We start from the raw sequence: 23,261 nt of genomic DNA, 5'->3' as shown, positions 1-23,261 counted from the left end.
ATTATCTGGAGGTGAGAAAATAATTAACTACTAGTGATCCCTAGATAACATTTAAAACGGAAACATTTAAGAATCTACAGCCATTCTCAGCTTTTGTAGTTGCCCGAATCTGATGTCACACTGTTTTGGAAACATATTGACCCCACCACAAACAGTCTCAGTGAGAGACATGTGTGATGCAAATATACATCAACCACTGAAAAAGACAACTTGACATGCAAGTCATATCATTCATTAAGCTGCAGTGCAGTTAAGACCAGTGGGTTATTTTTTGCATTCAAGGCAGGAAGTGTAATTTTAAATTCCTTCAAGCTCATTCCCCAACATGTGTCGCCCATGTTGATGCTGTGCCTAACAGAATGAAGCCTACTTTGCCTTAAGCTTTCCGTAACTACGCCTAAAGCTACAGGCACTGAGGAAGCAGCTAGTTAATACAGGCAATCTATATTTAAAACCACTGCTGACATTTATCTTTCTTTTTAAGCCATTCATGTCTGCTGCCTGTCACCCCAGCGCCCAGCGACAGTGAAAGAAGTGTGTTTTTTCCTCATCAGATTACCTTACATTTGCCTTTACAATTTTTACATGGCAGTGCACCTTTGAATATGGGAGAGCTTAATTTTTCACATTGTGTGGGTTTACCTCATACCAGGCAAGTTAAGAAATGCTAATTATACAGGCAGGTACACAGACCTCAAGAATAATGCAGATGTACAAACAACAAAACTAATTCCAAACAGCAATCAATTACTCAAAGAGCACAATCTGCTCATTAAGATTTATGGATTACTTCAGTGACAATTGTGTGAATGCCTCAGTATTGAGTAAATAAGACATAACTTAAACAATCAATAACCACAGCCATATTGCTGATGAGCAAATCAAACGCACACACAGTGTACTTTATAACGAACTAGAAAATAAAAGCATCGCTCTGCAAAACTAATGTTCAGTGCAGCAAAACAGTGCGATAAATACTTTGGGAAAACTGACCATGTCATCTGGGTCCTTCACAGATATTACCAGAGGGGGGGTCAGTGGTAGGAGTGGGCCTCTCCTCACTTCATCATATTACACACCTTTTCCACTGTCTCATTATGTCAATTGTCTATTATGTGTGCTGCAGCTTAGAGAGCACCTGTGTGTTGGTGCTAAGTATTTTTTCCTGAGACAGCAATGTGGAGTTGCTCTTGTCTGCTCTGTGCACGGCTATAAAAGTGTGTTGTTTACCTGACACTCAGTCCATTATGTCTCTACTGCCGGCCGGCCCGGAGTGGCGTTGCTCCAAACTTAGCTCTGGAGAGATGCCCAGCGCTGTCCATGCTAACGTCCTCGTTCTGCTTTTGGCCCGAGGCAACACTTCTTTGTCTTTATCTTTGCTTCCAGTGACCTATTTTATTTAAAAAATAAAATAAAATAAAAATTAATAAAATAAAACGATATTCTATTAGCGGCCCATTTGTGCCCCCTGCAGTTTTGTGCCTATGTCAGGTATCTAATCATTGCTTTAGTAGGCTACTTGTCCACAGATTGTCTACGGTTAGCCGAGGAGCTACAAAGCTAGCATCTGTTTTTTCATAATTACAACCCAAGTTTCAAAACCCCAGCAGGATATTTCTGAACATCTACCGCTTTTTGAAGACGTCTCCAGACACCAAAAGCTGTCCCCTGTCGAGTTGGTACCACAACATACCCCATGGGGGGCACAATAGACATCATGTTTAACCTGTTACACGCAACAACAACAAACAAAAAAAAGGGAGGGAAAAAAAATGGCTGCCTTAAGTAACTTATCCTGTTCTTGCACCAGCTGATCCCACATTAATCAGCCAGTCAATTTAGCAGATGATTTGTTTACATAGTCATATTGTTTATTAGGGTGTATCCAATTATTTTACACCATGATATGAAATAATATAGTCATATAGTTCTTGGAGCATGAAAACTGAATCAGGTCATGGTTTGCATTTATAGGAAAATATAAAATACAAATAATACATAGAAAAACCTAATGCATAGCCTTGTGCTGATAATGTAGGCTATTCACAGAAAACGCTCACATCTGCCTGCATGAGGATGTGATGGATTAATGCAGTAGAGGTAAATGGCAAATTGATGCTGGCAGGTGCCAAGAATGAATAAGACCTGTCATGGTGGAAATGTGTTTATAATATTTGTGTTATTTGCAAATTGCATATTTTCATAAGTCGCCTATAGTGAAGTAATACTAAAATAGTGTTTTATTATAATCGAAACTTTGCATTTGGTTGTAACAACAGTCAGATATGCTAAAGGAGGCGATAGATGTTGTAGATGAATTACTTGAATGTATAGGCTACAGTACAGTGTGAATTGAAAAGATATGCAAAACACCATAGTCACTTGCTTTAATTTTACAAGAACAATGGAGACTTGTCATAATTTTACCTGTGTGATACAAAAATTATTATAATAATAGGCTTTCTTCTTCTTCTTCTTTTTGCCAAAGACATTTTGACAGGTAACAAGAGGAAAATCACTGGTTTAATTAATCAGACTAATAATGGTTGAGATTTAGCTGACCTGCTCCCAGTGTTGTAGCTACACACTGTCTTACTGGCATGACTAACATTTAATTGAGCTGTAAATGACACCTGCACCTTTCCTACTGACAAGTCGTCTGTAGCCTATTAAAAAAAAATAAGTTGGCTAAAATGAATTATATTCAGTAGGCTAATAGGCTATATTTTCAGAGAAAATGAATATTAATATATTGTCATTTTAAATGTTTTATTTCATCAATCATGTTATATATATATCTGAATAACATGTGTAACATGATTGATGTTCCCACTGTGAGTGATCAACCAACAAAAGGCATCTATTGGACGAATGGGATATGAAAGTAACATTATGGACTATAAAATCTATACAGCTCAACTTGGTTTCTGACCAAATGCATTCACTTTAACACTGTAAATCAAACAATGTCATGTAGTTTACCACTGGAGCCATTAATTTGCGTGTCATTTGAGTGCATGATGGTAAAGGAGTGGATATGTTATGTTTGTATGTTTGTGAGACAGGCCAGATACTGTAATTGCCTGTGCTCAAATGGCATGTTCCCCAGCAAATTAAATCGGTCCACATTGTGACAAAATGTTGAAAGGACAGTATACCTGGCTGGAAATATCACTGCATTCAAAGGGTGCCCATTGTGAGAGACGACTCTTACAATAACCATCTGGCAAGGTTTCTTTTTCCATTTGAAATTTTTCTGTGCAACACAACGGTCAAACTGTTGCAATAACAGCAACATTACTCATGGAGAGCAGGACTTATGTAGCTTAATATATCATTTATGTAATTATAAATTGTTCTCCTTCCTCACATCAATGATGTATGGGTGTTTTTAGCAGTCTCTGCGAAGGCTTGTTATAATTAACCATTCTTCTCTGAGCAAACAATGCTTATCTATATTATATCTGTCTCATCTGTGGCTCCATTACAATCTGTATGTACAAACAAATCATTATACATATTACAACAACATACATCAAAAAATGTGTTAATTTGCAAAGCTTCATATATATCCAAACATTATCTGTCCACTGCATGTCTCGGTATTATACCCAGGCTGTTGGTTAAGGCTTTGTAGGCTGAAGACTGGGATATGGTCTGCTGTGTGTCATTTACACTACAATCCTATCAATCTGTGTTGTGTCAGTGGCTTAGCTATACTATGCCCAACACCTCCATTATTCCATCAACAGCCTGTCAGTACAGAGGAGAGTGAAAAAAGGGGCAGCAGAGAGATTGCAGAGGAAGAACACAGGCAGCTCCAAATCACGATACAGATGTTTGTTTGTTTTCCGTAGAAAAAGGCTTCATATCAGTTACTACACGCCTGAGAGAAGTGGAGTGCATTCAAATTTTAAATAGAAGGGAAAAGGAAATATTGTGTTGTCAAAGGCTTGCTTCTAGGGAAGCAAACATCAAACGTGAGCATGACACTGGGTGACATTGTACCTCCTAGGGGGGGAATTGCTAGACTTTTAAGAATTTAAACTTTAATAACTCAGGAATGACTTGCTTCGTTTTGACAGGGGTTGCTCTGTTTGAAAAGGTGTGACTTGAAATCGGCAAGAATGTTCCTACAAATGTTCAAGAGTGAAATTCAGCTATTCATTTACTGACCAAAAATAACTCCATCCCAGCTAGCAGTGTTTCCTCTGTCACAGAAATGTATTCTTCCTCTGTGGGTGGAGAAGGGAAATTGTGTCTGGCTGCATGCATCTTGGAAGAACTTAAAATCAGTTTGAAAAGCCCTACCCTGAATTAATGACCTAGATTCAGACAACAACTCTTGGTATTTAACAATCTATATGGGTCTACATACAACAGCCAAAAGCATAGACCTAAGACATTTTCGGTCTCGATTGAACCAAATCTGTGCCAAGTTTAGCCCTTTAAAGGCATTTGTTAGATTATGACCGGCAGATTATTTAAGAAAGTAATTGTCCCCAGGTGTTATGAACATCCCAAGCTTATTCTCCACCCCCATGATGCTCAACTGTAGAGATTACGCTCAGAGTGAAATCTCTTCCCTCAATGGTGGAGACTGGGGGAAAAAAGAGGTCCAAAGAGGCACAAATGCACTAAGTATGTGTAGCCAATCAGCTTTCTGCTTTGCTTGAGCATGCTGTCCCTCTGGGCCCGTTGATCCAGGCAAAGAAAAGTCCTCTCTCCCCCCCCAGGACCTGTAATACCTGCATGATGAGTGCCACGCCGCCGCCAGCTGCAGCAGCCTCACTCGATCCCACCATTACAAGGCACCACACACAGAGGCTGAAACGTGTCTGAGAGCAGCCAGTGTAAAACCCACTGAAGCTCTTTACAGCCACCTGCTGTGCTCCATGTAATACAGCATTTCTGCACTGACACACTATTTAAAATGAAAAGCTATTTATCTGTATGTGCTGTTTTGTTAACATAAATAAATAGCTAAGTTGTGAATCATTAATGATCGATTTAATTGCAAATTTCCCCCGCTGCGGGACTGATAAAGGACGATCTTATCTCATCCAAATTGCAGATTGAATTGGTAACACTTTATTTTAACATTTCTAATAATGTTAATAAAAGTAATTTCCTCGTAATGATGTTCGTCATTGTCCCAAATCTGAGACACTTGATGATTTCCAAAGGAATAAGAAACCAAACTACATATTAATTAAATAATTATTTATTATTAATCACTTTGTTCTCCACATGTGATTGACTGTATGCTCAGCTGAAGACAAATTATACATTTTTGTATGTTCAGTTGAGCGGCTGTGGACCAAGACTTGTTTAAATCATTGACTAAAGTCGTCCATCATTGAAGTGTGCCAATTAGGAAAGATGGGATTTGTAAAATGAATCTAACAAGCATTTGTGCCCAGACACAAGAGCACATTACTGTTTGATTCTTACCTGCCAGGAATACTATATTGTGGTGGAAGATTTAAGACAAAAGCCTTGAGTTGTCAGGTGATTGAAATTGCATGTGTAGAGTTCACACTGCAGGCCACACTTGTGTATGCATGCATGACGGGTCAAATGTCTTCCAACGCAGTAAATCATATTTTATGGTTTGGTTTTTATTGTGACTTAATTAAGTATACAAAGATTAAAGGTCTGGACTTTGCATTTTTGAATGCAGACTTCAATGCTGCCTTGGATGTGCTGTTTAAATTATAGCAGCTTCATTAGTGGATGAGTGCTTGTCATGAACAATTTGCATCCACCATGTCAAATCGCCCATCTCAAGGAGAACGCAGCATCACAGTGGTTCAGAAGATGAACTTGGATCCATTCTCCATGCTTTCCCATTAACACTTAGACGGTTGTCTTTAGTGATTATTACTTACTGCATACAACAATTAGCTGTGTGGTCTCTTGTGTGGTTTCATTAATACAAAATGCTGCTCACACACAGCAGTCAAATGACTCTACTGCATAGGTAAATTTTGCAATTAATCTTTGAATAAGGCCTAGATAATAAGGTAAATGGAAGTCTGTCTAGCGTGAAATTTTTTCTCTGTGGCTCAGTCATTATTTTATTTGTACATTCAAATATGCTGATGCTTCTTAAAGAGGTGTATTTTTGTATTATATATTTAGTTAATTTCTCTATGTTTTCCAGCAGACACAGGTGGATATCATATGCTATACAGTGTGGTATTAATAATGGACTCATTGGTAAATGGTAAATGGTCTTGTATTTATATAGCGCTTTACTATACCTGAACGATACCCAAAGCGCTTTACAGTACATCACATTCACCCATTCACACACACATTCACACACTGATGGCGGAAGCTGCCATGCAAGGCGCGAACCACGACCCATCAGGAGCAAGGCGGGTAAGGTGTCTTGCCCAAGGACACTACGGCAGCAACCGGGACAGAGCGGGATTCGAACCGCCAACCCTCTGATCATTGGACGACCCGCTCTACCACCTGAGCCACTGCCGCCCTCATTGACTTCTGTCAGTTGCTCCTTCATTCAGTTTCATACCGGTATACTACATTTTGATCTTTACCTCTCCTCTGTGTCTTTAGGATTTTGGCTTAGGACAGTTTTGTGTTAACAGAGCTTTTCAGAGCTTGTAGGTTTTTGTTTCAGTAACTGGCTTAATGTCAAGCTCCAGAAGACCCCCAATATACAACCCCTTTCCCCTAATTTTTCCAGGAAATTAAGATTCATCTGCGCTAATTCACTATGGTAATTTTGTCACTTAACTCCTGGAATGAAAGATTAGGGCATAGACAGACACCCTATCTCTTTAAAATATGCACAGCAGTAGGCAGAGAAACAGGATGATTTTTTTTTTTTTTGCTTACTTAAAGGATCTGTGTCTTCCTATCACATTTACATGCAGAACAAAAAACACAGGCAGACAGAACATCTGGACTAAGGAAGACTAAATTGCTAATTAATATCTCAGTGTCATTTGTATTCCTCTGCTGCAGCTTCACTTGTGACCTTCACCAGTTTGTGAAGGTCACGTTTGTTCCTTTACTTCAAAACTAATGAAGGCTGCTGGCACTGGCTGCCTGCAGTTTAACCTCATTGGAGAAACCACGGAGGCTCATGATGTGGGGTGAAAACAAAGCAGCTGAGTGATATATGATCCAAACATATGGCAGTCATTTACTACTAGCTTTGTCATATCACTCTTTGCATGTTTCTCTGAAATGAAATCACCCCTCTGAAAAATAGCATGAGCATGTAATCATGGCTTCAGTGTGCGACAAATGTGTTCTAGGACAAGACGTCTGCTCTCTAAACCAAGAGCTGGTTATAAAGAAATGAGAGATGAGCGCATGTGCTACCTGGTCTAACTAATGTGAAAACCACTGCTGACATGCTGCAATTCTACACCTTGGTAGCGAGGTGAAACTTTGTCAGTATCTGTTCTACCTTCTCAGCGCGTGACTGATGATGAACAACTCTATTATTGTAATCATCTCAATTCACACCAAGACACCTCCCCCCTTTGTCAGATAATTAAGCTTAGTCACGGTTGACAACACAAATGATGTGTGCGAGTCGTTCTCTGAACACCACATATCTAAATAACGTTGTTTAATTTGAGCATAAAGAACTTGTAGTGTGCAAGATCAGTCAGATTACACATTGTCTCGTCAGTGTAGTTCATTACAATTGTTAAGACATGTACAGCAGGAATAAAATAAATATAAGTACAGTGCAGTGTAAGTTAATACAGCCAGACAGAGTGAAGAGCAAGTCTCATTGTTCAGTTCAGGTAGGAAAGACTTGTGTTAAAAATATATTTAGTAGTTTTCTTTTTTAGTCAGTTGTTGTTCTTCATTCCCACCAGGTGTCCATTCGCCGTACGCGTACTCTCTGCTTATAGTGGTATTCTTTCAAGTGCTTTTTCAAAGCATTTGGAATGGGAAGCATGTTAATGCCATCATAGGTGGTGCAGCTGCTTATGACCGCTCGACAGATGTGCTGCAGGCTGAAAGGCTGTGTGCGGTGGATAGGGTTGGAGAGCAGCGGCTCGAAGAACATGCAGGAGTTGGGGTCCTTGTAGTGCTCCAGCAATCCTGTAACTGTGGAGGCATGGAAGACACTGGGGTCGTGCACGTCAAAGCTAAAATTGTGATTCCACTGTTCAATTCTGGCATGTAGTGAGCGGCCGTAGCGGCGGAAGCTGACGGAGAAGAGGTAGTCTTCCTGGGCAGAGTCGCGCAGGAGAAAGGTGCCTTCAGGCTTTCCCTCCAGCAGCGTTTCTGCCTCGTAGCGGTCCATGACCCCCCAGTAACATGGGAGGTTGGTAATCTGCAGCAGATCTGGAACTAGACAGTGAATGTAATCAATTTGGGTGTGAATGCGGTAGCCATCCTGAGATTTCTGATGCTCAGTCTGAGGAAGTATGGCTCTAGGGGGCATGTTGGTCGCTGTAACCTCTGGGTCGACCACAGGGTCCGAGATAGTATCAGTGGCATGGACAGAGGCTGACGTTGAGGCTGTGGCTGTGGCTGTGGCTGAGGCTGAAGCTGTAGCTGAGGCTGAGGCCGAGGCAGAGGCCGAGGCAGAGACAGAGGCAGAGACAGAGGCAGAGGCAGAGGCCGAGGCCGAGGCCACCACTTCATCCAGAGTGTCCAGACAGCTCTGCAGCAGTAGCTGGTGCTGCTGCTGTCTTTGGAGGAGAAGCTGCTGCTGCTGCTGAGCGGAGGCTCTGTCAGCTCCGGCTAACTCATTCATACCATGAGCCAGCTTAGGGCCATGCTTGTAGAGAGGGTTAATTTGGGCTGTCACCTCAAATGTGTGGATTTCTGCATTGGGTGGTGGCTCAACACCTTGTTCGATGCTAATGCGCCTGCGCTCTCGCAACCTGTCATCTACGTCCTCCACCACAGTGGCCATGGCTGAAGTCGGGGCACTGCACACGACTGCAGAATCCATAACAGGAGGCTGGGTAATGGGGGCCGTGTGCTGCTTTATGAGATACCACTTCTGAGCCAGCTCCGATCCCACGGGGAAAGGGCAGTCATCCAACATCAGCTCACTGAGATGGATCTTCCGCCTTGAGGAGACGCAGGCGGTTGATGATGAAAGAGCCTGTGGAGGTGGTGCTGGTGCAGCAGCACTGTGCGTCTTTATCGGGAAACACTGCCCCATCGCATCTTGGATTTTTTGCCGGAGGGTGCGACTGCTGCTTGACCCTCTGCCGTCACCTTCGCTTGGTGCGGGTAACTCGCTGACAGAGTTGGCTGTTCCCGGCCCCGGCCTGGCTGTTGCTCGTTCTTGTCCTAATAAAGACGCAGCGACTTCCAAACCCTGCCATCTCCAACTCTCCCTCAGAGGAGAAGAGGAAGATTGGTCCCTGGTTTCTAGGTCACTTAACAGCTCACCATACTCAAAGCCGTCACTGACAGGCCGCTCAGCAGCTGGTTCGTGGCAGGCCAGGCCTTTTTTCTTCCCTTTTCCACCTTTTCGTCCAGCGCCTGTATCTCGTCTTTCCTCTGACCGGCTCTGCCTCACCTTGGGACGGGCCCCCCTCTCTCGATCTTTCCCTCGGTTCCCCGATTCCTTCTGTAGAGACATGATGGATTACGTGGTGGGATGGCAACAGTTGTGCCACTCCGGGGAGTTGCCAGGAGAACTTGTTATTGCAGTCAGCTATTAGCAGGAAGTCTCCCATCCACATCCCTTATCTGAAATGAAATTATCATTGTCCATGCATTGTGGCCAGAAAGACTGTAGAGAACCTGCAAAAAAAAAAAAAAAAAAACAGTTCTGCTTAAACACTGCAATTTACCTTTTTGAAATAACTGGAATAATATGGTCTTATCCTGACTAATGCATGGTTGCACTTGCAAGCTATCTGTTAATCATTACTCCACACATCAAAAAGGTAACAGAGCTCTGCTTTAGATCCTGCCTTAAAATTCTTAAAGGAGAGAAATAGCAGACAGCACGGGTCCACCTTCCGGTTTGACTCATTACACTGGTGTTGGATCTGTGACCTACAGCTCTAGGTGAAAACTGTCCACACTGTAAAGCTGTCTCTGTCCTGCCAGCATTAGTTTACCTTAGTTTTAGCACAACTGTTACTGGAGTTCAGCCTTTACTCATGTTAAAAACATAGTATATTACACTCATAATCAAAAACACAAAACTGACTAGCTGTCGGGAGCAGGTTAACGACAGTCACGGTTGGTCTGTGCTCTGATTTCCTGCGATTTAACGTGTCTTTAAACGTAAAGTTGCATTAGTGCCACAGTTGTATACATCAAATCACTACGATGACAAGCTCCAAAGCCAGAGAGCAGTTGGTTAGCTCGTTTCTATAGGTCGACTCGAGCTTTGGGGCGTGATTAAAGTATTTAACACAACACAACTATTTGAAACAGTTGTTGTGCTGCTAACAACAACCTCTCCTGGCTTGAAACAGATCACGGGCTCGGGGAAGAGGACAGTGCTCTCACAAATCACATTATCTGGAGAAAGTAGACGGACAATTAAAAATAGAAATATCTCAACTTTTTCCTGTTATAGTTGGAGCTAGCTGGCGTTAAACACGACAGGGATGTCATATTTTCCGGGCAAATCGTCGACGAAAATCATCGTTTTTACAGTCAAACAACCGAAGCGACAACATTAAGGTTAGCTTTCCGAGCTAGCGTCGTTAGCAGAGCAGCTGTTTATGGCCGGCAGGCTGAGTTAGCAAGGCGGCTAGCCGTCTGCTCACTTTGGCACTTTTCCCTGTGAGAACAAGGGGTTTAATTGTACTTAGGCCCACTTATATCTAGCTTTCCCGACAATGACATCAACTGTAAACATACCTTAGCAGTTGTTATGGAGTTTCCCGACCGAGGAGCCTGTGTTTCCTCTTTGAAGGAACTAATGACGGGAACAACAAGGCGGCTAGCTCACATTAGCTTGACAAATGAACAGCTGAGACCGAGCAACCCGGATGTAAAAAGTAATTGGGAGTAATTTCTTCGATAACGTCGGGACTTAACGACCCCTATAGCATATATATGACAGAAGAAAACGAAACGACAGCTGTTAAAAAGGCGTGTCTAATGTGTAACGAGGGTTGAGTAGAAACAAACACAGACCACAGGTGAAGTTGCAAAAGAACTGAACCTCTTTATTTGGACTGTCAGTGATCCGACGGGATGCTGCACTTCAGACCATTCACACGTATGAGTGGACAGTAAAAAAGTAGAGTGTAAGCATGGGATGCAAAAGGTTCATAAAATATTAGAAAATGTCAAGGGGGAGTCATCAGAATTAAATAGAAATTGTACAAGACAAATATATGCAATGTAGCCTACAGCCGGCTGCATGGATTCAATAATTAAACCTGGAACCTGGCAGGGACATTAACATGATTTCAGAACCACTTGGTTGAAGTCTCCATATGACACAGGCTCTGTACCTCCTAGTAGATGCTCGGTATGTTAAAAAAGAAAAAAAGAAAAAGTACAACAGGCTGAACTTATGAAGTGCATTTCCCAACTCGTTTCATGCATCACTGGAATGTAAACATGGAGTAAACATATTCCTTGGCCTGCTTTTAGTGTTCAGTTTACTCATAATCACATCATTTGTGGCTCAGATAAGCATTGTCATCCTCTGCTGCATCTTCATTATGCAGACACTCGCAGAAATCTGCTGCATTGTACCTCTGTGTCTATTTGCAGTAATGTGTAGGCTGTCCGAAGCTACAGAGGATATGAAAAGGATAATCTGAGCCATTTGTAACATAACACAATGGATATACAGTATAGTGAATAGCTAAAAATAAGATCTTAAAGTTGTCAGCATTGCTAACTCACTGAAGTCCTTTGCGGGCATGAGTGTGATGCTTTTTTAGTAAGTCAGATCTATCCAAGAGCCTGCTCTGAAGAAATCCATGACTACAATACTACTCAAGACCATCAAATCAACTTTTTGAGGATACTGGAGCTGTGCATTTCAGGCACCACATGAACGATTTATCAGAACATGACAGCTAACAGTTCAATCACAAGGTCAGGAAAGCTATTCTCTCTCATCACTGCATGACCAGAAAAGCAGGCGTAACATGCCTCATACAGTTATCTCTTGAAAAAAAAAAAAAAAATCTACTGTGACTCATATGGAGCCGTGGGTTAAAGGGGGTAGAAGGCTTCTGTTTTCAGGCTCTACCCAGCCAGCTCATGTGCGAGAAGGCTTCAGTTCTTTAATGTGTTACACAGTGAGACAATGGAGTATTCATGACATCACATAACATGAATTGGGCATTATCCCAGAGAGATGTAAACAGTGACATTTAGGCGATATAAACATACAACATTAGTTGCAAGATTTCTGCTCTCTAGCTGTTGGTGACGCTGGGCACCATCAACCACCATGTCCCCTATCTACAACAGTGCTGTATTAGTGTGGCAAAACATGCGATTATAGAAAATAAGCATAAGTTATCGATATCAAGGGAGAGTAAAAAATACAATTGGAAAAGATATCTGTAAATAACCATCTTTACTAGACAGACCTCCTATGGCTCTGCTTAAATAAAATGGAAATGGTTATCCCTGCCTTATGATGCAACCAAAAGTTAAGACCATATTACACATACATGCACCTCCGCTCTGCCACATTCAAAGACAGAGGCTGTATAAGACTGTTTTTGAGTCAACACTGATACCACATGATAATGTCGGGGTTCTGAGACTGAAACACATTGAGACACAAACAGAAAATATGGACATAGTCAAGCACCTTGAAAAGTATGATTCATCAAATCGTCACGTTGGCCGTTTGAGGAAGAGGGCACTGTGAGGGTGAGGGCGCTGTGCTCCAGAGCATTTTATTACAAGATCAAGCTTCATTTTCCAGAGCCAATCAAAAGGGGGCCAGAGGGTTGAAACGTGTTTCATTTAGTTTTCTCACCCAGCATTAGTGTAAATTGAAAACACTCTACCCTCCTCGCTTTTATCAATGCAGTATCAAATCAGCTCTTGCACAGTAGCAACCACACCAGCCCTTATTCACCCCTCTGGGGATTCCTCGGCGCAAAATGAGATTCATCATCATTTGTAGTAGGGCATAAAATAACAGAGACAAATTGCAGCTGGCATAAATTCTTCAAACTGCTGTTCTTTTTACAAAAGTATACCATTCTGTTGCATTTCACTACAAATATCCTTCTCAAATTAACAATCGTACAACCCTTCTCTTTGGCTTTGTAGAAGTTTAGAGGAGGACAGTCACTTCTACTTTAACTACGTGTTCAGGGAATACAACCAAGACAACAGGTTCGCCTACAGTTGAATCACAAGCATTTTCTCGATCCTTTTGGTCCTCCCTTTCTTGCCTATGCAACAAAAAAACAGCGACTCTTGAGAGGATAAAAAGAACCAAGGAAAGGAGTCTAAGTTTCAACCAACACAAGCTCTCACTAGCACTGGTAATAGAACAATTAGGGTTGCTAGGAAGTGTATCGGTGCATGTATTCTCAACACCCGTCTACAAGTGGAAATCTTTTATCGAACGTATCCATGGGCCAATTACAGTTTAGTGCCTAATATCAGAGATCAATAAAAGTGCCTTACTTTTGACTGGCAATTTTCTGATTCTACACATTGCGTGGTGCAGGGGCTGTGGCTGTCACTGTGTTCTGGATAGAAAGCCTTGCTCCATGGCAGGAGGGGGAAAGAAGAGTAACTCATAGGGCAGAGCCCCTTTAAGACAGCACCAATCCACCATTTTTCTCTCAGACCACGGCAAACTGAGCGCCTGCCTATCATGTCACAGTCCTGCAGGTGACATGAAGCAGTTTGCACAGTTAACCTTTTTTTTCTCTGTCCTGCAATATAATAATCATCTGTATTCCATTTTTAATAAACTTAGTTGTATATAATAAAGTACAAAAATATTAGAGAACATATACACAGTTTTTTGTCATTTTGTAGTGACTGCTTTGCCTGGTTTTCTGAAGCATACGTATATCTTTGTGCTGGGTGATGAGGAACTGAACAGGCCTCAACTGAAGTGTGTTTTTCCTTTTCTTCTGCTCATATTGTTGATGTCCGGTCTGTTCCATCTGTGGACGAGATTGGAAAGAAATATGTCTCAAGACATTTATAATAATCAAATGTATGGCACCATTCACTTCTCATCCTTAAAAGGGTTGTTCACTGCTGCAGAGTGCTACGACTTTTCCCCTTTTCCCATGGGCACAAAAAGTTATTGATGCCCTCTTATGTGGCTATTAATCTTTATATTCATTGCATACCTTTCATCCTTTTTTATGGTATGCCTGCCATGAACTTAGCACATCCAATATTTATTAGCTACATTTCTGGATAAGTAACAACTCCTTCAACAAGCTTGGAAAATACACCTTGCAGCTGAAGGAAGCTATAAACAATATCCTGAAAATACCTTTCTCTTTTGTTTTGCATTTGTTCATCTTCCATGGCTGTGTATGTATTCAAATATTTGATATCATGCAATTTCCTTTACAACAGCGAATTAAATAAAGAGTGAAACGTTTTTCATATTTTCAATTAATCCAGAAAATAAAATACTCCAGGCTAAACTTAAATTAAGGGTCAAAAGTTGCAACACACCTAAATTTTCCCACTGTTATTGAAATTAACATTATTCACAGTTGACTGATTTTTGTGAAATTCTAGCAAATAATTGGACAATCTGAGACTTTATAAACAAGAGACTCTATTTTCTAAACTAAATTCAGTGTAATTTTTGCCTCACCCAGCAGCTGAACACAGTTACAATGTTATACATTCCAATTTATGTGTGGCACTTTGTAGTTTGCTTTGCTTTTCACTTCATTCATGACCAAGTTAATGAGGTTGAAGTCTGGAGACTGTGCTGCTCTTCCATCATGTGCAGCCAGCATCTTTCTTTTCTTCCTGTTCTGGGTCATTATCTCACTGTAGGATGGATCCCTGACCAACAAGTCTGTCTTCCTTGGTAACTGATAGCATTACACAGTGCTGCTTGCTGCAATACAGTCTTGTCCTAACAATGCAGAAGGGTGCGCAATAACACGGTTTGTTCCAACACTGCATTTGTGCAGCCAGGGTTTGTAAAATCATCCACAGAAGTTGGGATACCTGTAGGAAATGTTTGCATTAACTGTCAAAGCTTCACTTTCTTTCATTGCTGCAGGAAAACTGATTTAACCCGTTCCTTATGGTGCGTTCATTACAACTCGGAAGTCGGAAAAAAACAAGCTCTGAGTTGTCAAAAATGAATTGAACGGCGTGGAACTCGGAAATTACAGGTCGGAAACTTGGGTATCATTTCAGAGCTAGACGGTTAGCAAAGAAAAAAAAAAGTTATTTGTTGAGGTTTTAATGCATATTTTTTGTGTATTATTGCAGTATATGAAATACGTTTATATTAAGCTGTGTGTAACGGTTATCTAGGGCTATAACGTTATATGTGCACTCATCTGCGGCGTCTCCTCTCCTCTTCATTTGCCTCCAAAATAAACATAATTTGCTGCTGCACATATTTTCCGTACGGGTATGCATGTTTTTTCTCTTCCAAGTTCCTGCAGCGTGAACGCAATGATGTCGGAAGTCGGAAATTTCCGAGCTGGAAATTCCGACTTCGGAGTTGTTGAACGCAGCATTAATCCCTGAAAAAGCCTGTTTTCTACGACATTCTCATGATTTGACCTCAACTTTTTTTCTTTTTTTAGAGCTTACCTTTGTATCATTCAAAGACTTTCAATACAGATCGGAAATTAGGGTGTTCTTAAAACTTTCGACCAGTTGTGCACTTTCAGACTGTACACACAAGACATCAATAACCTTATCTGTCTCTGCGGAAGGAAAGAAAATTGTTTAAATTCTCCAAATTCCATCTAACTCACAGAAAGTTCATGCAACAAAGATACCTGACTATTGCAGTCCGAGAATACTGAGGAAAGCTGACAGAGAGCTACTGAGCCTTAAGATTGTTTGATGGGATGATACAAATCTTGTCATCCAAGAACACCATACAGTAAGATGCACACAGGACTGTTGGCGCCTTTCTCTCTCCAAGGAGAACACAAATGTGACTTGACTAATGATACTGTGCAAGTCAGATGTTATTAAATCTTAATGCACAAATATGAAATGTGAATTAGACAAGTCAACAGGCTTTTTCATCCGTTTACGTAGGGCATGTGTGTGTGAACAAATTAATATATACAGCTTTCCCAAATGACACAGTCTGCTCATGAAATCCTCTCTCTCAGTGCCTGGATTTGATATACAATGAGGTGTTGAGGAGTTGGCAGTTTTGAGAGGTCAACCAGTCAGTGGCCTATTTAACACTGGGCTACTAAGGACACTTACCCCCTAAGGCATGCTCTGTCATACTGAGGCACAGTGACTCCAGCGTGGGGTTGATCTCCAGGTCAGCACCTGGAACTTGGCATTCTGAGGGAAGGAGTAAAAAACATCAGTCCATCAGTCCAAATGAAGATTTAGGTTAGAATGATTGAAAATGACCAGAAAATTTATCTTTTTCACGCTCTGTACAGAATTTTGCTTTAAATACATCTACTGAGATTTCATTCGCCAATTTCTCTTGGAAAAGAACAGTTTCCATCATCAAGACATCATCGTAATTCCTCTGGTTTGAAGGAAACATGCTCAGTTTATGTGCCAAAGAATCACCATCATTATGGTAATATGAAGATCAGATCATTTGTTGGCTTCAAAATAGGAACAAAGTGACTGATACTGTATGCACTATAGCTGTGCTGCAAGTAAAACAAAATTAACATGATGAATCTATTACTAGAAAGAAAGAATCAACTCCAAGGTGATGACAATACAAGTATCAGTATATAGCACATAGCTCAACCATATTATTTATTGCAAGCTGGCTGTGCGGATGTGGTAGGATGCTTATCCAACCATTGGCATATTTCACTGTGTGCAGATAACTGTAATCCAATTAACTGGATGTGAAAACACCATTGAATGTTAAGTCATCATTCAACTCTGTTGCTAATGTCTGATAGAGTTTGCAGTTAGTTTCCTTTCTGGCTTTGACCATAGCTTTGCAGACACAGTATTACAATACAGCTTAGCATCATAACGATGAGCTCATTTTAGTTATGTTTACCTTCATTTTGAGTGAAATGTCTGAGTGGTTGGGGTTAGTGTGAAGCAGGTTCACCTTCTTCAGCATTTCTATTGTTTCAAATATGTTATAACCAGAAAGATAATGATCAAAACTACAAAAAAAATATCTCAAGGAAATTTTAAATCGAAAGCAACTGGACTTGGTTATTTGTCTAGTAAAGACAAATCAAAATTTTAAATAGAAAGCAACAGTTGCTTTCGCTTTAAAATTTCCTTGAGATAACTATGACCTGGACAAATGAGAATATTCACAGGCTTACAAAAAAAATAGTCAAGTCAAGTATGCCACTCAGAGACAAATGTAATTCTAAAGGTAATTTTAAAGAAATATATTCAGATGTCAGATGACAATGCTATGGTAACAGTTTGCAGAACCACACAACACATTAGTACATCTATAAGATGCCATTGTACCATGTATTAATCACAATTCCTCTGCTGCACCTGAGTGCCAGAGATGGACTCAGCCATATAACTACTGCTAAAATATGCAAACCATTTAACTATGAACAACCTGATAATCATAATCACATTGGTTAAATTACTAATGTACTAATCCCCAGACGAAAATCATCATTTCAATCATACCAAAAAATAAATAAAAGTTGAGAGTTGAGGTTTGTCAGAACATATAAAAGGTTGAGGCAATTCAGAGGTGGGCAACAAGATTGCTTCTGCAATCCTCTCCCCTAGTTCTATTGTCAAGTCATACCTTACATTTCACTTGTTTACAAATCAAAATGTGACCACTCAAGACACACTTGAGCTGTATTCTGATGTCAAGACATGAACTGCAATCTGTCTCAAGTGGACGCAGATATGATAGAGTATGTGTGAGCCTCAAAGTGAAACCACAGTACACAAGGCCAGTAATGATGAGTGATGGATAGACTTCTTTAAACTGAATGCTTTGGAGTACCCAGCAGATGACACAGTGAAGATGCCTTTGTCTCTTTATTGAGGAACCCATGTTTTAATACTAAACTACCTACGAGTGTAGAAAGGTGTTACAGGCAAGACATCGGATCACAGATTTTTTTCCTCAGTATCCTATTGGTTATACTATTTGCACAAAGTCATGACCTCATGTATAAATATTTAGGAGAAACATTTGATCTCCATGGTCTTGTGAGGGGTTTTGTAACAATTATATTATTTTGGGGGGATTTCTATAAAATAAATTTTAAAACAACCGTATGAAATAGATACTTCCTGTTTAGACATCAAATCTATAACAATGTGGAGCTGGTTGGGTAAAATCATGATTTTCTGGCTTTCACACATGATTCTGTTTTGAAAAACAATTCTGTTAAAACATGACAAATATACTACGGATGAATTTGCAATGCTCCTGTGTAGTGTCTGGCACATTAGACAAGGTGACTGAAAGGTTAAGTATATTGTTGGAGGTGACTGACTGTTTACTGCGACATGCCGCTAAGCTTTCTTGTTATTTTGTCCTTGGCACAGAGGGAGAGCAGCTCTCTAGTTTGGCATCTGACCAAATGGCTATTTTTCCCCATAACTTATGGAGCTTATGTTGCTCGTTGAACTCACTATCACATTCAAATCTGCCACATCCAGACAAACTCAGTTTGATGCACCATTTCAAATTTAGCTTGAGGAGAATAATTTCACTTTAAAAAATAAAAGGCATCTTGATGAGAAACATGCAGAAAATGCTTGTATGGAAAATGTAAACAGGAGCTTAAGGGAGGCAAGGCATTAAGTCAAAGAATAAAGTGCATCAAAATGTAAACAAGGACAGAAAGAGCATGGGTGAGAGAGCATACACCCTCTGTTAATTATGAGTCAAAGAGGCTTGACCTCACACAATACCTTGCTGCTGGAACATGAGCATGGTTTGCGGGGAAGTGTGGACAGGGAGTGAGTGGGTCCGCTGTACAGAGCTGCGACTCTGACTGGGCATGCTGTTGCTGCCCCCGGGGTTGGCAAACCACAAGTTCTATAGGAGACAACACAAGTTCTCATTACATAAGGGTCAAGATCATGAAGCAACAACTCCTTGCTTATAATAAAGAATCAATTTGTGTAAACATATGATGCCTAACCCCTTGCACTGCCTTGAGTGCACTAATTAAACTCCCAAGAGCTCTTGCTTTTTCCATCGCTTTTACTTTTGCAAATGTTTACTGAGGTGTGTTGTGACTCACTGAGCATGCCAATATGTGGGCAATGACCTTCTGATATAGTGAAAAAGAGAACTTGAAGCAAGAGACATGAAGTCAGACTCAATTATTGTAAATAACTTTCTTTGAAACTTCAGTCAGATTTCAGTGCAAAACGAAAAGGACTGGCCTAACTGATAAATATGATCTATTTTCTCAGCAATGTAAGTAAAATTTCATGTTGCAAACTACTACCAAAATGCCCATCCAATGACAAGAATACTCACTTGTCTCCCCTGGCCTGCCAGCACAGGATTTGTGAGCGTGTGGCGTGGAGATGCTCCTCCGATCCCACCAGGACTTAGAAGACTTATGCGTCCAGCTGGGAGTCCGCGAGGCGTCATCTGGAACTGTCTTTGCCCTCGTCGCGCCACACCTCCACTCACAGAGCCTGCTGTGGGGAGGGAGTTAGACCCATACGTCCAGCTGGAGGGAAAAAGAAAGCCAAAAAGGAACATTCATCAGACATTAGTGTTAGTCTGTTAAACTGCACTGAATTTGTTTCATATGGAATGGCATTCTTTATTCAAATGTGGAAGAGAAAGTGAAAGAGAAAACGGGATTGGACGAGATGACGTTTATTTGTTGTGACATCTCCCCTGCTAAAAGGGAGATCAAAGGTAAAGGAGGGCCAGCAGAGTCTCACCCTTTCTGTCGGTACACTGGCATGTCCAGCATAGCTTTCCGGGGGAACAGGCGGAGCAGTTTGAGAACCTGCTGCTTCCAGGAGACCAGCCTTTTCTTGTGAGTTTCTGTGAAAGCCTGACAGGGAGAGACAGCAGAGGAAAAAAGGCATCAGCTTTTCAAAGAGCATTTAGTGGGGTTTCAGGGGATGCTTTTGAAATGTGTGATTTTCAAAGGAAAACGCACATATAATTCTTAACATCGAGAAACAATACCATGTAAAAACCGAACACACGAGTGCATTGTGTCATAGACTATCTGCATTTAGCCTCTTCTCAGTCGGTTTCTGCCTCGTGTTTGTTTGCTTCCCTCACTGTGCTCACATACAGAATACTTTAATGCAACCTAATTCCTAAAGAAGCTGTTCTCATTTACGTGTTTGTCTGTTTCTGTTGTCTGCCAAAGGCTGTGCTCAATTTTCAGTCATATTAACATGGAAAATGATCATTCAAAGAAATCACACTAGCTGCAATGCTGTCAGCATAGTGGGGTGTGTCTGCGGTGACCTTGCACAGCGGGGCAGTACTGGAGAGACTCTGGTGAGGGTTGCTAAGGTTTGTCCAAACAGTTGACAGATGTGTTGGGGTTTGGTGCTTATTTTGAAAAAAGGGTTTGAAAATCACAAAGCTGGCAACACTGCTTTCTCTTCTTCTTTAGGGTTTCACAGCAGTCATTATCCATTCTTTTGCACTAATACAACGTAATGGTTTCACTATCCATTTCAATCTTGTAATTAGTTCAGTTGCGTTCCAAAATCCAGACACACATTTTCTCCCCTCCACCACGTCCCTGAGCTCAAGCACATCTTCAATACTACTAGCTCTATAGCTCCGTTCTCATCATCCTTCTCTGCTCTTTGTTTCCTGTGTGAAGTCAGGATGGCAGCCCTGCTGGTTGGCACAAAATCATTTTTGAAAGAGTAGCAAACAACTACTGAGGAAACTATGACAGCCCACTGCACTACGATGTATACTTAACACAGTCATGCAGCATTTGGGTGATAAATGCTATAACTCCATCACTCAGTCAGTCATGGACATTTGCATTTATGGCACTAAGGCTACAGATAACTACAAGCTTGTTATTAACAGTTCATATACATTTGTCTATATTATGTTGTTATGGCGCTGCAAAAATATTAACACTGTATACAAATGACTTGTATGCATTCGGCAAATTAAGAAAAAATGACTTTTCTCACCTCATGTGTCAGACACTTTTCAATGAGTTGAAGGTAACAGCTGATATTCTCCTCATCAGGCCTGGACACAAGCAGCTGGGTGCACACTGGGGGAAAAAAGTATTTGTGTTGAATACTAACATGCATTTTGTGTGTGTTATGCAACAATCAATGCAATATGAGAGGAATATAATAAAATAAAATAAAACATGATCTTCTTACCTTTGCCCATGACACGGGTGAACTGTCCAGCAATATCGCCGTCTGAGATGGGTGTGGCCGAGGAGTCTCCATCGCAGGGAGGAGGGTTGTGAGACTGGAAGCCCTCTGAGCTTGAATCTTTATCTGCTCCTGTTTTCGTTTCTGACGGGGAGGAGGCGGTGTCCAAGGTGGGCTGTGCTGTACTGACTGGGTTGTAGGCCTTAATGGGTGTGATGATGATCTGCTGCAGCTCCTGAAGGGCGTTACGAAGGTTTCCCCCCTCCAAAATATCCTAACAAGAGACAATATCATGAGTCACATGCTGTGTAAGATATAGGATACTAATTAGCAAATCTGGATTTAAGCTTTAAGAAGAAACATGTTCTTCCCTAAAATGTTTTAGAGGAAGGAACTGCATCCCTAACATCTCTGCTCCATGTCTGTTTCTGTGCCAATGGTAGAATGCGATTTTCTCGATGGAAATGTGTAATTTGATCATCAACAAATACATACTCAAGAAAATGTTTTGCAGTGAGACTGAGAATTCATCAGGAGAAAACACTGTTGCCATTTTCTAAGTACAAGAAGAACATCATCATCCCATTTAAATTACCTTTTCTAAAGACTTGAGCACACTCTGCCTCTCTCGCAGTTTCTGGATACTCAAGGCAATCTTGTGCCGTGCTCCTTTAGTGACATTCTAAAAAGGAGAGAGGAAATAACAAGATGGCATGAGACGCAGGCAACTCATTTCTTGTGGGAACACTGGGCAATTTATACAGTTACTAAATAACAAAGCTAATCACCATCTGTTTCATTAAAGCCAAGGGGCAAAGGCAAAATCACGCCGTTTGTATGTGTTACTGGCTTGATACAACTGTAGGGTGCGGTGCTTAATTTCATGCCTCATTGAGAGGTGATGTATCATCAGGTTTGAGGACAGTAATGTTCACCATTGATAGGGAGGGTGGAATAACCAAAGCCCTGCCCCAGTGTGTGTAAAGGGGAGGCTTTAAAACCTGCGACTCCAGGTGCTGCTCTGTGAGAATCATCATCTCCTCATAGGTCATCTGGGAGAAAAGCGATGCATATTTATGAAGGCGAAGGCTTTTCAACCATGCAGGAACATCTAGAACAAACAAACACCAAGTCATGTTATATTCTGGATTATGTCACCACAGCTGTTGGCTGTGCACGGCTTTTACCAGAGACAAAATGCCATGAGTGCCTTTGGCTTGGATAGGTATTGAACTCTGACCTTTCATGCCACTGCCATCCTCCTGGAAAGTGTTGCGAGCGGAGCCCTGTTCTTCCGTCTGCTCACTGCCGGAGGAGGCGACGCTGCTCTGAGGTGAAAGTGGTGCATGGTCTGTTGGAATGAAGTTCGGTCGGCCACCTGCATCATCCTGGCTCACCCACTCGGAGCCACAAGCCTGGGGACTGGAAGGAATAACGGACATGGACTTCTTCAGAGGGCTTGGCTGCATCTGCCCACCCAGACCTGGAAAGGAGAACAATCCATACGTAAGGAAACACACATATTGCACTCTTTGCAATGTTATTATTAACACTCTAGGAGCTTAGCTGAACACTGTGCTTGTATAATATGGGTGTTATGTCCACACTGATCTCATATCATCAGCCTATTTCCTCTCTCTTGGCGTGTTCACACCGGGCGCGAGGAGAATTTTTCGCGCGATAAGATTACATACAAAGTCAATGTACAGACGCGAATGGACGCGAATTTGTGCCGGCGGCGCAAATGGTGCGGCGCAAATGATGCGAATGAAGCGAACACGCGAAATTCGCCTGTTCGCTTGAGTTCAATATTCGTGCGAATG

The 23,261-nt window shown here is 41.3% G+C and overlaps 3 protein-coding genes across 3 annotated transcripts in view; all 3 read right to left on the bottom strand.

Annotated features, from left to right (window-relative positions):
- paf1 (PAF1 homolog, Paf1/RNA polymerase II complex component) overlaps nucleotides 1-23,261 on the bottom strand; it is a 384,753-nt gene that overhangs the window by 349,513 nt on the left and 11,979 nt on the right. The window lies entirely within an intron of this gene.
- Nucleotides 7,598-11,145, bottom strand: socs9 (suppressor of cytokine signaling 9). Its single transcript, XM_085796194.1, has 2 exons — nucleotides 10,843-11,145; nucleotides 7,598-9,765 (listed from the first exon to the last, which is right to left on the bottom strand). Exon 2 carries the CDS (start codon nucleotides 9,599-9,601, stop codon nucleotides 7,856-7,858), a length of 1,746 nt encoding a protein of 581 aa, XP_085652320.1. The 5' UTR covers nucleotides 9,602-9,765; nucleotides 10,843-11,145; the 3' UTR covers nucleotides 7,598-7,855.
- Nucleotides 11,128-23,261, bottom strand: part of samd4b (sterile alpha motif domain containing 4B) — a 15,161-nt gene continuing 3,027 nt past the window's right edge. Inside the window, exons 4-13 of the mRNA XM_085796189.1 lie at nucleotides 22,679-22,921; nucleotides 22,440-22,549; nucleotides 22,034-22,120; nucleotides 21,442-21,712; nucleotides 21,241-21,326; nucleotides 20,002-20,117; nucleotides 19,583-19,781; nucleotides 19,006-19,132; nucleotides 16,369-16,452; nucleotides 11,128-14,093 (exon numbers count right to left, since the gene is read on the bottom strand). Of these exons, the coding sequence (XP_085652315.1) occupies nucleotides 14,065-14,093; nucleotides 16,369-16,452; nucleotides 19,006-19,132; nucleotides 19,583-19,781; nucleotides 20,002-20,117; nucleotides 21,241-21,326; nucleotides 21,442-21,712; nucleotides 22,034-22,120; nucleotides 22,440-22,549; nucleotides 22,679-22,921 (1,352 nt within the window). The 3' untranslated portion in view covers nucleotides 11,128-14,064. The remainder of the gene's footprint in view (nucleotides 14,094-16,368; nucleotides 16,453-19,005; nucleotides 19,133-19,582; nucleotides 19,782-20,001; nucleotides 20,118-21,240; nucleotides 21,327-21,441; nucleotides 21,713-22,033; nucleotides 22,121-22,439; nucleotides 22,550-22,678; nucleotides 22,922-23,261) is intronic.

Source organism: Trachurus japonicus, chromosome 13, assembly GCF_045865225.1.
Source record: "Trachurus japonicus isolate A0001 chromosome 13, Traja_1.0".
NCBI lineage: Eukaryota > Metazoa > Chordata > Actinopteri > Carangiformes > Carangidae > Trachurus > Trachurus japonicus.
The sequence above is the reverse complement of the archived record's forward strand: the minus strand, read 5'-3'. Positions and strand labels throughout refer to the sequence as shown.